Genomic DNA, 13,551 nt, shown 5'->3' with positions numbered 1-13,551 from the left:
GAGGGGAGCCGTTTTCCGATACTCGGGGTGGGTGAGCGCCTCGGGCGGGCTGCAAGGCAGGACGAGGCCTTCAGCATCATTCTCCTCCGACTGCCTTGTCTGCGGTTCATTTCTGTCCCCACTCCGGCACATGGAAAGGGGCAGCTGCGGCACCGTGGCAAGTGCCCTTAGCTGGAGGTGGCGTGGATACTTGCTCTCGATACTAGTGCCCGAGCTCGTTACCCGTGTGTGTAATGGCCTGGGAGAGGGGGCGCAGCCTGGCTAACTTCCCAAGCCCTGAGGTGGTTAAACACATACAGGATCAAATCGGAATGAGGTTCGAGAAGGTTGCTACAGGAGTCTTTTGCTGCAATTTCGATTACTTCTAAGGTTTGGGACCTCTGTGGGGATGCTTAAAACTTGATTGTACAAAGCATAGAGCACCCATATCTGAGTTTGCTGTTGGTCCTGCTTTGAGCAGAAGGTCAGATAGATGGCCTCCAGAGGTCTCTCAGCCTAAATTCTTGTGAGTGTACTGACAGCCTATAGGCGAGCTCTTTGCAAGGGAAGATAGGGGATGCCTTTGCATGCGATTTGGTACTTCTCTCTGTGAGTCCCTGTTATTTCTCTTCCAAACTGTGGAAGCTGGTGTGTGTTGAAATGGGCATCTTGTCCTCATGGACTTGTAGGGGCCAGCTTCTGTGGTAAAGGAGGGCCTGATGGCTGTAGGGCAAGCTGACCACAAGGGCACAGACCAGCTATTCTTTTACCGGGACATCTTTTTGGTGTTGTATTTGTTTAGCGATTTGCACAACAGGAACGTGGTCTCTAAATGGGGTAGCTGCATGCTATGACAGTAGAAATAATAAAATAGCAGGAGGTTAAAGCTCTTGTTGCAATCCTAGGCATTAAACTGCGGAAGGACAAGGCTCAGCCAACAGTCAGTGTGAAAAGATTTGTGAAGAAGCTTGAGAATATCTCAGACAACGAAGCTCAAGAGATCCTGGAAGAGAAGGACTATGTTGCTGCTCTTGGAACATGTGCCCAAGGTATTAGCAGGGCAAACCAAACAAGCTGTGATTTTGGGAGATTCTTGTAGTATCAGAGTTGCACAGTGTTAATGAAATTGCCTTTGGGGGCTGACCAGCTCTGTGCTTGTGGTAACAGGTAGAGGAGAGGATAATAATTCTAGGATTTTGTTCTGCTACTGATTCATAACACCTGCAATATAAAGGGTCCTTTGAGCCAAATAGTAAAATGTTGCATTCCATCTTCCTTGGGTTGGGAATATACCACTGCTTTTTAAATAGCTACAAGTAACATGTGTTTTCACAGATCCAGTAGAAAATGGCTCAAGTGTAAGTGGTGGTGAAGTTTACTCGTTCAAGAGTCCCAAACACTCCAGCAGATTGGCAGAGCTGGGTATGTTTTCCTCTTCTTTTATTCTTGCTCTTTTTTTGTGTACTCTGTGATTTGCCTCTCCTATTTATGCAAAATATATTGAAATACTTTGCAATGTTTCAGGAGCTTTTATCTGGCTCTAAATCAGTCTTCCTCAGAAACAAAAGCACAGGGCTAAGACAAAGCAACAGTCTGGTGAGGAAAACACAGAAGGAAAAGTAGAAGTTTCTTAATGCTGGCAGAATGACACTTACACACAGACTAAGGATGGCAGACATTTTATTTGTGTAACTTAGAAGGACAGGAGAGTAACTCATTATGTAGCAGAGAGTCAAAAAGAATGGAGTATTAGCTTTGTGTGTGAGGGGATTTCTCCTACTTGGAGTATTTGAGCATGCTTGCTAAGCTAACTGTGGGGTCAGGAGAAGCAAGTAGAAAGTGGCAGTCTGGAGTGGGTGAGCTGTTCTGGTTCAAAGAAGATGCTTGAGCCCTGCTGCCAGTATGTTTCTTTTCACTTGAAGAGTCTTTGTGTGCCCAGCACCATCTGAACTTCCTTAGTGTTTGGCTATCACAGCTACTGATAGGTCCTATGGAGGGTGATCGAAGGAAGAGGGGTCATCAGTCTGTATCAGCGTATAGAAACTGGTGTCTGTAACTCCTTACTTCTCCTCTGGCCTTCTGCTGTGTCTTGGGAAGTTGTGTGTTTCTTACACCTCCTTCTGCAGCAGGGTAGGTTTCACTGGTGCTCCCTCTTGGTGCCATGACTCAGTTTGAAAACTGAGGCAAGTCATACAATGGAAAGCTAGTTTTCTTGAGAGACTGGTAGCAGGGTATGGGGGCCTTCCATTTCCAGATCGGTGATTCAACTTCTGCTTTTGCCAATAAGCAGTAAAAAGAGTTTGATAGAACACAACAACCCACCTCCTGGGGAACTGATGTGTTTGCTATACCCGATGCTTTACTAAGTCCAGTTCAGCAGTTTTAAAGGACTTAGTGAGCATGACCGATCATTGCTCTGGTTCAAAGATAGGTGGTCTCCTAGGAATTAAAGAGTACTTTGCCACTGCCACAGCTATACATGTAAAATGAATTAACTGAGGAGTTCAGTCTTTGAAAAATCTTTGTTAAGGATTACATTCACCATTTAGGTTAAAAAAGAAAAAAAGAAAGATGGAAGTATCTGGTGCACTTCCTGACATAGCTAGGAAATTAATACTTAGAGAGTGTTTCAGGTGTATGGCTGGCTTGTGTTCATGGCTGACTAGCCAGAACTGGGAGTTTTGTACCTGATGTGAAACTTCTTCCCTTCCCCCTATTTCCTGCAGCCTCTGAATTAGCCCAGACACCAGGACAGAATGTTGCACCTGATCACTCCAAGTGCCCTGATAAGACAACCAAAACCCCTCAAAGCAGCCGTAAGTCCTGTGATGCTTTGCAGAACTGAAGCTGAGTGGATGGGGGTTACGTTTCTGTTTAGGCGGTAGAGTGGATGCTTGAGTGCCAGCTTCTGTCATGCTTGATTATTCTAGTCAGCTCACTATTGTAGACTGAACTGCTTGGTATGCATGGCCTCGGGCTCACCTGGGTGTCAGATCTTTTATTCTGCCCTGGTGGTGTAGACAAAACAGGAACTTCTCTCATCTGTTGCTGTGACACTTAATGATTTCCTCTGTGTTCAACAGAAATGCTTGCACTTGAGAGAGTTATGAGCTGGGCTGATGTATTGAGCACAAAAATGGTAGGATCGTGTGGGTGTCCATGTGTAAATTCAAGCTTTATTATATAATATTCAAGCACCCAATGCTGCAGGAAGAAATACAGGTGGGAGAAGTTAGTGCAGGTCGGCTGGCAAGAGCATGTTACTTTGTGCTCAGAGATTGAGTCTGATGTGCTCAGGGAAGGACATTAGCTCATTTTTCAGCATCTTCCCTCCTGCTGATGGCTTCCCAAAGCTGTGATCAGAATTAAAAGCTGCCTTTTGTGGTCATAACATTGACTGTCTTTGTTCTCTCTTTGCCTACCTGTGAGGAACTAGAAGCTTCCCTCGTAGGATTAACCACTCAGGAAGCTGATGTTCTGGCACAGTGTATCTTTGAATAGTGAATGCCTGTTTTTCTAATGGACCATCTTGTGCCACTGTTGAAAATACCCAGTATTCTGAACAGTGCTGTTTCTTGCTTTGCAGAACGTTCAAGCAGAGTGCAGCCAAGGGTGAGTTATGACTCTACCTTTCTTGGAGTTTCTTTGTTTTGGCTTTTTTTGTTGTGTTGTTTTGGGTTTTGGTTGATTGGGTTGGTTTTGTTTGGTTTTGTTTTTTTTTTTTTACATTTTACAACTTGAACTGGCCAATTGCTATAGTTCTGGAAAGGAAGGACAGTACAAATGTCTCTTAATCCAACCAGGCAGGAGTAAGTCAAGTGAGAATCAGACCTACCGTTAATCAGGACTATGGGATTTAGAGTCAGTGGGCAAATAGTGGGTTTGACAGCTTGATTAGCATAGGTGGAGACAATTTCCTTGCACCACACAAATGAGGATGCTAGACAATCATTTAAACTCTTAGCTTTCCAGTTTTTCATCAAAGGAAGAAACAGCCTTAATTATAAGGAATGGCGTAAGAACAGGAATTCAGGAATTGTTGATGTTGCTGATCTTCTTTAGCATTGTTTTATAAAAAATAAATTGTGATAATAAGGGGAGATGTAAGTTGATGTTGGCTTTCTAAAATGGGGTAGCATTCTACTAAAAATGTGTGCACAGCTTTTCTGGTATAAAGTTCCACGATGAGACAGGCCTGTAAGAGATGCTGTTTTGGGATGGCATTCACTCCCTGATGATTCCACATCCACCTTGACAGGATTAACAAAAGTGTTTTGTAAGTATCGCAGACTTGATCTAGTGCCTGAGTTAGACATACGCTTTGGACTTACGTAAGGAAGATGTGCCACTACAATTTGATGAACCCAGGCATCTTGGGTTCCCTTTGCTGTACTTCTGAGCTTAGTATTCTGAGTGGTCTTCTGCCATTCTCATAGTTGTTTTCATAGTGGACTTCCCAATGACTTTGAGTAGACGCTGTGAAGTGGGAGACGAGTGATCTGGGGAGCCAGAGTGTTTCCAGTTTGTCATTGCTTCGGTTTGACTCTTCCTGAGAGGCCAAGGTTGGCATCTTGGTTGGAGATTTCATGGGTTTTTTACCCTCCATCTCAGGATATTAGTTCAAAGAACTAAGCCCTTTTTGAAACCTGATCCTGCCCCTCTAGCTCTGAATGGCAAAAGAAGAACTCTCCATACTTATTGCCTGTGCTTTCCCAGTCTGCTGTGGACTGAAATAGCTTAGAAATGTAACCAGATTCTACTCTTTGCTTGTCAGAGGGCTGTTTTGAGGAGGTATATGTTTCTTCTTCTAATGCATGTTTTTTCTTTGCTGTTACAGAATAAAAAGAAAGAATTTGTGTCTACCACGCCTTACAGACTCAGGAAGAGGCTAGCAGGTAAAGAGCAACCTTTGCAGTCAGTCCCACAGCCAGTGAAGCACTGTGTTCAGAGGAGAGTGTTTTTCCTGGTGGGCTTCTGCCTGTAGTAAAAATCTGATTCATCCTCCAGAGAGTGTAGAAATGTCCTTAAGAAAATCTCTGTAGACCTTTTCCCTATCACAGATTGCTGATTATTTGAGGGGTGGAGGGGTTATAAGCACCAAGTTGCTGAACTTCAATAACGTGATCAAAAGAGACAAAACTCTCAGTAATTAACCTATGCTGACACTTGCCCAATTACTTGGTTCATGCAACTGTCTGGCAATTGCTTGAATCAAGTCATAAAACTTTTTGATGATGGCTGGGACATTCATGCTTAAGTATTTCCCATATCTGGTTGGCTATATGTGCTCAGAATGAACGTAGAGAAGAGTTTAGTGCAAGGTGTTTCGTGTTCTATTTCTTCTTTTGTGTTGAGAGACCAAGACTGAGCCAGATTCTGCCTGTGCTCTTCAGTCAACGCTGCTGACAGAGGTCTTTTACAAAACCTTTTTTGCAGATACTTAGCTTGCATAGTTGGCATTTGAGAAAACTGACATGAGATGCTAAGAGAAATAGGGACTTCCACTGTCTGCTTTTAGTAACTTTTTATGGTAGGATTATGTTTCTTAATTGGTATCAAGGAGCAAGCTTTACTAAACAATAAATTGTAAGCCTAGAACTGGGAAAGAAATGACTGTGTATGTTTGCGGTCCTCTTAAGCATTTATGTTAATTTTCTGTGAAATACATTTAAGCATCATATGCTTGAAAACCATCTAGAGAATGTGAGAGAGCGAGATGGTGCAAAACGTGTTCTGTGTAAGAAGTCGTTGCTAGCTTTTAACTGTAAATTTATGCTCTAGCTCCAGATCCCTATTTAGAAAGTGAGAGTGAATATTCTGCTTCCTGCTCAGAGGAGGAGGATGAGGAAGACCACAAAGAAGACAACACTGTTTTATCAGGTCAAAAGACCTCAGCAAAAACGAAGGCTGCATCTACGCCTCCTCCCAGCAGCACCCTAACCAAAAAAAATAAGGAGAACAAGATGGTGAGTGTACAGAAAATATACCCCTAAGCCAGCAAACATGAAGGAAAGTTTAGTGACAGGCAGCTGTTGGTGACTACACGTAACTGTAGGGAAGAACTGCTAGACTCATTTCAAATCTAACCAGCTGGACTGGCTTTTGCTGTACTTCTGAGCAATCCCTGTTGGACAGGCATCATGAGAGCCTGTGGGCTAATCCAGTCAGTATCCTTAGTAGCTCCAGAAGAAGTTCTAAGATGTCCACAAAGGAAGAGACCCTGTACTGAGAAAGGATGAAGAAAGTGACTCCTATAGCACCAAAAGAAACACGTATTACTTTCTGGCTTAGTGTTCTGTTCTCTCAGAATCTCCTCTCTGTCTTCAGGAAAGAACCATCTGACTGTTGGCTTTGGCAGAAGGCCACTGTAAAAAACATTTTTGCAAACATCTGCTGGCTTTTTCTATTCATCCTTGCTCAATGTTTCATGTTGGCCATCTTCAAACATGTTTGTGAGTGCAAATGGAGAGGGGTAACTTGATAGCAGAAGGAGCGTGGCTGATCTTGCTGTCCCTTTTTAGAGCAACCTGGTGGAGGAATACTTTGAAGCTCACAGTAGTTCCAAAGTGCTCACTTCGGACCGAACGCTGCAGAAGTTGCAGAGAAGAAGATTGAGTCAGGTACGCTTTAGAGTGAATCCCACAACTTGTGGAGCTTTTGATTTCTTTGAAGATTTCCCTCATCAGAATTTCCTGATATTGCTATTTTCACTTTATTTCTGCTGATTACATTGTTGGTGGTAATGCTGATTTAGGTAGCATTTTAAGCATTGTCTCTCTCTGCCTTTCTGAGCAGGGAAAGACCCAGTTGTTTGAACCTGAGACGGTAAGGAAAATGCAGGGAGAATGCACTGGCAGATAGTTGAAAGTTGCAATTACCAGCTGGGCTTAAACCACAACGCCAGAACAAGTTAAAGTTTGCTTTGGGGGAGAAGAGGGAGAAGCAGAGTTGCAGAGGCCTGCCTTTAAAGTTATCACCATTAACAAAAGCATTTTTGTCAATGAAGTGCTTAGGGGAATTACAAGCTGTATTGACTATTTATGTGTAGAGAAAATGGAGAGAGCCCTTTTCATCTGAGCATTATTGGGTCAAGCCACATGCAGGACTAGGAGAGTTCTAAATGTTGTCACCTGGTTTGTGAAATGCATTCTGTCCTCTTTCAATTCTAGGAGACAGGAATGGTCTAATTGTGGTGATTGAATTACTGTATTATTTTCCATATGCAACTTTTACAATACAGTTCAAAGCAAGCATCTGTACCCTACAGAGATAGGTACACAAGGACAGGTGCCAGGGAAGCATATAAAATAGTTGGAGCTCTTGTGGCTATGACTGCTTCTTGCACCCATCTGTGTTTTAAAAGATGGCATATATGCAGATTGCTTGATGTCTGTTGTTGTCTGGAACTGCTATCCAGAGAAACATCTGGATTCTTTCATAACAGCCTTGGAAGGAAATCAGGGTTTTCAGTATTAATCTACTGCTGTCTCCGAAGAAATTGGAAGCTTAGCAGTTCTGTCAGTGCTATAGGTTTATCTGATATATTGCAGCTGTCTTTGTGTTCTTTCCAGAGTAAATTATCTTCTACTGCAAGGGAGTGGAATGCAAAACTGTTAAAATTGAAGAGGAAGGGAGGCCAGCGTAGATTTGATGCCATTTGTCATCCTACTGTGCTGTTGAAACATCAACATCCCAGCATACCCTTAAAGCTGAATTAATCCTTTGATCCTTTATGCTTCTGAAATAATACTTTTTCTACATTTAGCTGTCACTTGCAAATGATTTCTTTTCTGCTCTATTTCTTTTTGAAGATGATGTTTGTGAGCATTCTCCTGTAGTGACAAACACCTGAACCATTTCTAAGCATGTTGATTGGAGCCCTTGCTCCTGTGAGCAGGGTTGTGATGTTGGTATCTTCCTGGTACAGCTCTTGATTCTGTGTAAGGTCCATTATTTCAGTAGTGGTTTTCCCATACTCAATAGGAAGAGTTAAAACACAGTGTGATACCAGTTCTAGCCTGGCTGCCATTTCCCATTAAGTAACTTTGTTGTCTGCTTTGTTTCTCCAGTATCAAAACTGTGCTTAGAGGGGTCTTCATGGAAAAAAATAAACCCAAACCAAATGGATTGAGTGCACTGTCAATGAACAATATTCTGCTCCCTAGCTAGAGAGCATACTAGAGGGTTATTTGTAAGGACTCCAGATACATGTCTTGTTTTTTCTCAGCTTTAACTGACTGTCATCTTACTTCTTTTTCAACACAGCAAACACTGCATGACCTTTTGAAGAAAGCTCCCCTTGCCTATGCTGCTGAAATCAAAGAGCTAAACCAGCTACATGAATCCCTGTTTTCCAAGTGGATGCTGCAATTACAGTAAGTATCCAATGAGAATCACTGAAGAAACCTCATAAACAGGCACTGCCAGTAAACTTACCCTCATGTCAGCAGCATTCTGTGGATGAGTTGTGGTGCAACTCTTTTTCTTTGATTGATTGCTTGAATTCAAAATTAGGTAACATCAATTTAGTAGAGTGTTTCCTGTAAACCAGATCATATCTAACTAAGTCCTTGAACTGAAAGTCTGAAGTGACAGGAGGTTGCATTGTGTCTGGCTAGTTGGTCTGTGCCTCTGTAAACCAAGATAAGAGGGCGTTCACAGGGAACATGAATAATGAGAAAACAGGGAGCATGAATGATGAGACTAGTGTCCTTTGTGAACAGTCAGTTTTGCTTACAGCAGTGTGACTGGTAGTTGGTCACTCATCATCAGTTTCTTCAGTGTGTTGCTATCTCCAGTGGTATGGCAGTTAGCTTTGAATGCCTACAGTACCTAAGGATCTAGGCATGAAGAAACCTTAATGCTGTTGGAAACATCAGCAGTATACTTTTTATCTGGCTTTGTGTATATCTTTGTGGGAAGGAGAAAAGACCAAGCATCCAGGAAAGCAAATGGGAACTGTGGAGTTCTGTAAGACACTGAAGCGCACCTTAGAGACGGCAGGCCACCAAATCTGAAGTTCTGAGTCACGAGTAGATGTTGGTGAGGAGAAAGCTGCTTTGCAGCTTTGAGGGGAGTGGATGGAGCATAAAGAAATATGTGGTCCATGGGGAGTGACAGAGCATATGAAAAAGAAATTTGCTTTGAAAGTTGGAGAGTTCCAAGAGGAGGAGTTCTGTGACTTGGTGATCTGGACAAATGGTTAGAGATGTATGTGGCAGAGTAGAAGGAACAAATCCATAGATGATACTGGAGTCAGTTGTTGAACACCTTACCTTTGCCCTGAGGGGATGAAGGCACGGACCCAGAGCATCTTCATGCAGTGAATCGCTTTATTGCCTACTGCTCTAACTTTTTATACCATTTTAACAACAGTTATTTTTAGCCTATTGCTCTAGCTTTTATACCATTCTATTTGTAGCCTATCATGTTTAGTTCCTGACTTATAGTTTGTTTTTTAACACTGCTTGCTTTCTCACAGCCAGTCCCAGAGTAGTCAGTCTCTTATCTTTATGCTCTCTCCTCCTCAGCCAGCTGGGTTGCTCTGCTTGATTGTACTTTCTTTCTTCTTTAACTCTTTCTTCTCCAGCCAAGGAGTTACTTCTCTTTGGCAATAATCATATAGTTTCCATTGTCTCCCACATTGCCCAATGCTGTTTGAGTGACCTGATACATTTTCTGGTCCTGATACTCTTCATTCTGGTCAAGATGATAGATTTCCAGCTTCTCAAAAATAAAACTTTGTGATTCCCTACCATGTTCTCTTTATGCTTACCTGCCTTTTTCTCTGTGGAACAATTAGGATAAGAGAGAGATTACGAGAACTGCTTAATTTTGCTTTGAAATTGTGCTTGTGGATGAGAGTAGAAAACCACTGTGAAGGCTTGCTTATCTTCTAGTAATTTCTGTGACTCATGGTAAGCACTGAATGTAATCACTGGTGAGGGGTGAATGAAGGCAAGCCTGGAATTGCGTCCTGGTTTCTGCTGGGGGAAAGATAGTTTTCTTCCTAGTAGCTGGTGCAGTGCTATGTTTCAAATTTAGTATGAGAATAATGCTGATTAACATAACACCAATGTTATAATTGTTGTGAAGTAATGCTTACCCGGATCTAGGGCTTTTCAGTCTCTCATGCTCTGCCAGTGAGGAGGGGCACAAGAAGCTGGCAGGAATCACAGCCAGGACACCTGGCCCAAACTGGCCAAAGGGATATTCCATACCATAGAATGTCATGCTCAGTGTATAAAGTGGGGGCAGTTGGCCAGGGAGGGCCATTTGCTGCTCGGGGACTGGCTAGGCATCAGTCAGTGGGTGGTGAGCAGTGGTACTGTGCATCATTTGGGGTTTGTTTGTTTTATTCTCCTCTCTCTATTACCTTTTCTTGTTACTATGTTTTACTTTATTTCAATTGTTAAACTCTTATTACCTCAACTCATGGGGTATTAACTTTTTTTCCAATTCTGCTCCCCATCCCATGGCAAGGGGGTGTGAGTGGCTGCTTGGTACTCAGTTGCTAGCTGAGGTTAAATCATGACAAGTTGATGAAACATGAAATTTTGAGAGGCAAGACTGCAATGGGTCATTTTGCTTAATGAATGTATGAACCTAAAGAGGGACTTGTACTTTTTTGATTTGGTGTATTTCCTCACATTTCTTCAGCTTGGGTTTCAATATCGTGCTTTATGGACTGGGCTCAAAGCGTGATCTGTTAGAGAAGTTTCGTACCTCTCTGCTCCAGGATTCTGTTCACCTTGTGGTTAATGGATACTTTCCCAGCATCACTGTGAGATCTGTAAGTATGTGAAAAGCTTATGGGTTTATCTAAAATCATCCTGTGTTACAAATACCTCTGAACTCCTTCAGTGTAAAATGTTAAGGAAACCTGCTGCATCCTGTAACAGCAGATTCTTGCATAAAGAACAGTTCCTATCTCTGTTTTAAGAGTTTAAAGAAATCAGCCCATGCATTTTCCAAGGAATTGCATTAATTCCCATCAATAATAGATGGGACTAACAGATACTCATAAATAAATACGTATTAGTCTAAAGCCTTATTTTATGTCACTGTTTTGAAAATGGGTAGAAATTTTTGGTATATGTTGACTGTTTTGGGGATTTGATGGTAAAAATCTTATTACCTCTCTCAGAGCTCTTCAGAAGGGACTGTCATTTTCTTTTTCAGATTCTAAACTCCATCACAGAGGAGGTACTAGACCACAAAGGGACATTCCGCAGCCCCCTTGACCAACTTGACTTCATCATTGAAAGGTTTAAAGAAGGTAAAATAACTTAACCTTATACATAAAAATGTTAGAGTCCACTTACTGTTAGGAGAACCTGGATGTTTTCTTCCTTCATAGTTTTCATATGTGCAGTCAGAGTTTCTTATAGCTAGTATACTTACTTGCTTGTAATTTATGCCACATGCATGAAAACATTATATGCACCAGGAATATAAGTGTACATGATCCCAAGCATTACCTCATCCAGTGTTTCACACGTTAAGTTCTCTGGAAAGGGAAGGAGGAAGGCACAAGCGTTCTAACAAGACAGAGGCTCCTCAATCCTTCGGCAAACTGAAATTATCATTTCTCTTGCATTTAGCACAGTGCATTTGTGCCTTATTTGCACAGTCTTCTGTAGCCACGTGTTTCCTGGTGGAAGACAGGATAGGTAAACTCCAGCTACATGAGGGAAGATGGTTCTTAGTGGCTGCTTGAGGACCTGATACAAATCTTGCTGAAATCAACAGAACAAAGAACTCGCAAACAATTTGCAATGACAGTTGCTGACGGGTATCAAGTCCTTTGAGCTCCTCTGGAAAAACATGGCCCGAGGGTCTTTCCATACATTTCAGTATAGGCTGGATTAAGGCTTTAATGTGCGTGATTTATTCATTTAAAGGTAATATATGCAAATACTGACATTAAGATGAAGTAAAGTCAGAAGTGTCAACTAAGCATTGGGTTCAAAAGCAAAATGAAACGGTATTGCCACACGGAATGCTTGCTGAATTCTTTCTGAATGTCTGTTTCACTGCTTGTGTATACATACACAAATCGGTATGGGATCTGAATTGTGTATGGTGTGGGTGTTTTAAGTATTTACATTCTGATTTCCATCATTACCTTATGAGCATTTCTGGTGGGACTAAGTGAAAAAGACTGATTAATGGTGGTACCCACCTGAATCTACATAAATCAGTCTTGTGTAGTACACTATAGCTGATCAGACTGGAAATCTGAGGAACTTTCAGTTTCCATTGGCAGCTGAGTTATGTATTCATTTGCACAAAAACTGGCTACTGTTCCAGAATTGTTTCTGGACTCAGAAAACAGCTGTTCCCAGGGATAAGTACCACAGCAACAAGCTAGCTGGAAATTTTAATATCCACCATTTGCATTATCTAAGCTAAGTGTTTGTAACATCCTTTTAGGACTTTGTGGGCAAGATTTCTGATGAAGTTAGGATGCTTTGGATCCAAGCCTGAATAGAAAATGCATTTGCATTGTGTGAGGAGGATCTTAAAGGTCCCAGTCATGTAACTCAAAAGCAGTTGAACAAACTCTGCTTGGACTTCCATCCAAAAGTACATTTGAATGACCTTGAATTGCAGGACTAAAAGTCATAGCTAAAAGGACAATTCCTGGTAAAAGTTACAAACAAGTGGAAAGTGGATTTTGCAGTTTAAGCTTAAAGAGAAGAGCTTAAACTGCAAAAAGAAAGGCAGGTGTGATGAAAACTGTGATACACTGAATTGAGGAATTTTAAGTGCTCAGAAACGTCAAGTGTGGGATAGAGATCAAAGCAATATGTACAAGGAAAGTGATTTGATATTGGAGTGATGAATATGGAGCCCGGTGGAATAGACTTGTCCCAGGCTGCACTCGGAATGGGAAACCACCTTGTGTGCAATTTCTTTGATTGGTTCTCTGCTGCTTTTTCTGATCTTGCAGATTCATCCTTAGAGCTCTTCGTCCTCATTCATAACCTGGACAGCCAGATGTTGAGAGGAGAAAGAAGTCAGCAGATCCTTGCACAGTTATCCTCTCTGCCTACCATTTACCTCATTGCCTCTGTCGATCACATCAATGCTCCTCTCAGTGAGTCCTCTTGGGCCTGATGTAGCAAAGAGAGAAGAATCTGTATTCTACTTTGGGGCTGCCAAACCTGTTTCATAAGCCCATGTATTACTGTTGATGTGTAAAATGATCTGGTGATGTATGTTTGTATGGTGGTAGCAGCTAGAAGACCCAGTTGGGACTGTGGCTGCGTTGAATCAAAACCGTACAAAGATACGAAGAATTACCAGTCACTGATCGTAATGTACAAACAGACTTTAAGCTTCTGGCACCCTCTGATTTAGGGATTTACTGAAATGGAGATTGGACATTATGTCTGTCATTGCATCTGAACAATTCTGGTTTTTGGCCAGAAATTCTTTGCACATTGCTGTCGCTGGAAGGATTGACAGTACATCATCATAGAATCATAGAATGGTTTGGGTTGGAAGGGACCTTGAAGATCACCCAGTTCCAACCCACCTGCCACAGGCAGGGACACACTTCACCAA

The 13,551-nt window shown here is 42.1% G+C and overlaps 1 protein-coding gene across 1 annotated transcript in view; it reads left to right on the top strand.

Annotated features, from left to right (window-relative positions):
* Positions 1–884: 884 nt before the first annotated feature.
* ORC2 (origin recognition complex, subunit 2) overlaps positions 885–13,551 on the top strand; it is a gene marked incomplete at its 5' end in the record, with an annotated part of 15,982 nt that continues 3,315 nt past the window's right edge. Inside the window, 11 exon segments of the mRNA XM_010012118.1 lie at positions 885–1,028; positions 1,315–1,401; positions 2,706–2,804; positions 3,566–3,591; positions 4,817–4,874; positions 5,761–5,945; positions 6,501–6,599; positions 8,245–8,354; positions 10,639–10,771; positions 11,161–11,257; positions 12,935–13,081. Of these exon segments, the coding sequence (XP_010010420.1) occupies positions 885–1,028; positions 1,315–1,401; positions 2,706–2,804; positions 3,566–3,591; positions 4,817–4,874; positions 5,761–5,945; positions 6,501–6,599; positions 8,245–8,354; positions 10,639–10,771; positions 11,161–11,257; positions 12,935–13,081 (1,185 nt within the window).

Source organism: Nestor notabilis, unplaced genomic scaffold, assembly GCF_000696875.1.
Source record: "Nestor notabilis isolate BGI_N333 unplaced genomic scaffold, ASM69687v1 scaffold13013, whole genome shotgun sequence".
Lineage (NCBI taxonomy): Eukaryota > Metazoa > Chordata > Aves > Psittaciformes > Psittacidae > Nestor > Nestor notabilis.
Note: the sequence above shows the minus strand (reverse complement) of the source record. Positions and strands in the feature narration are given on the sequence as shown.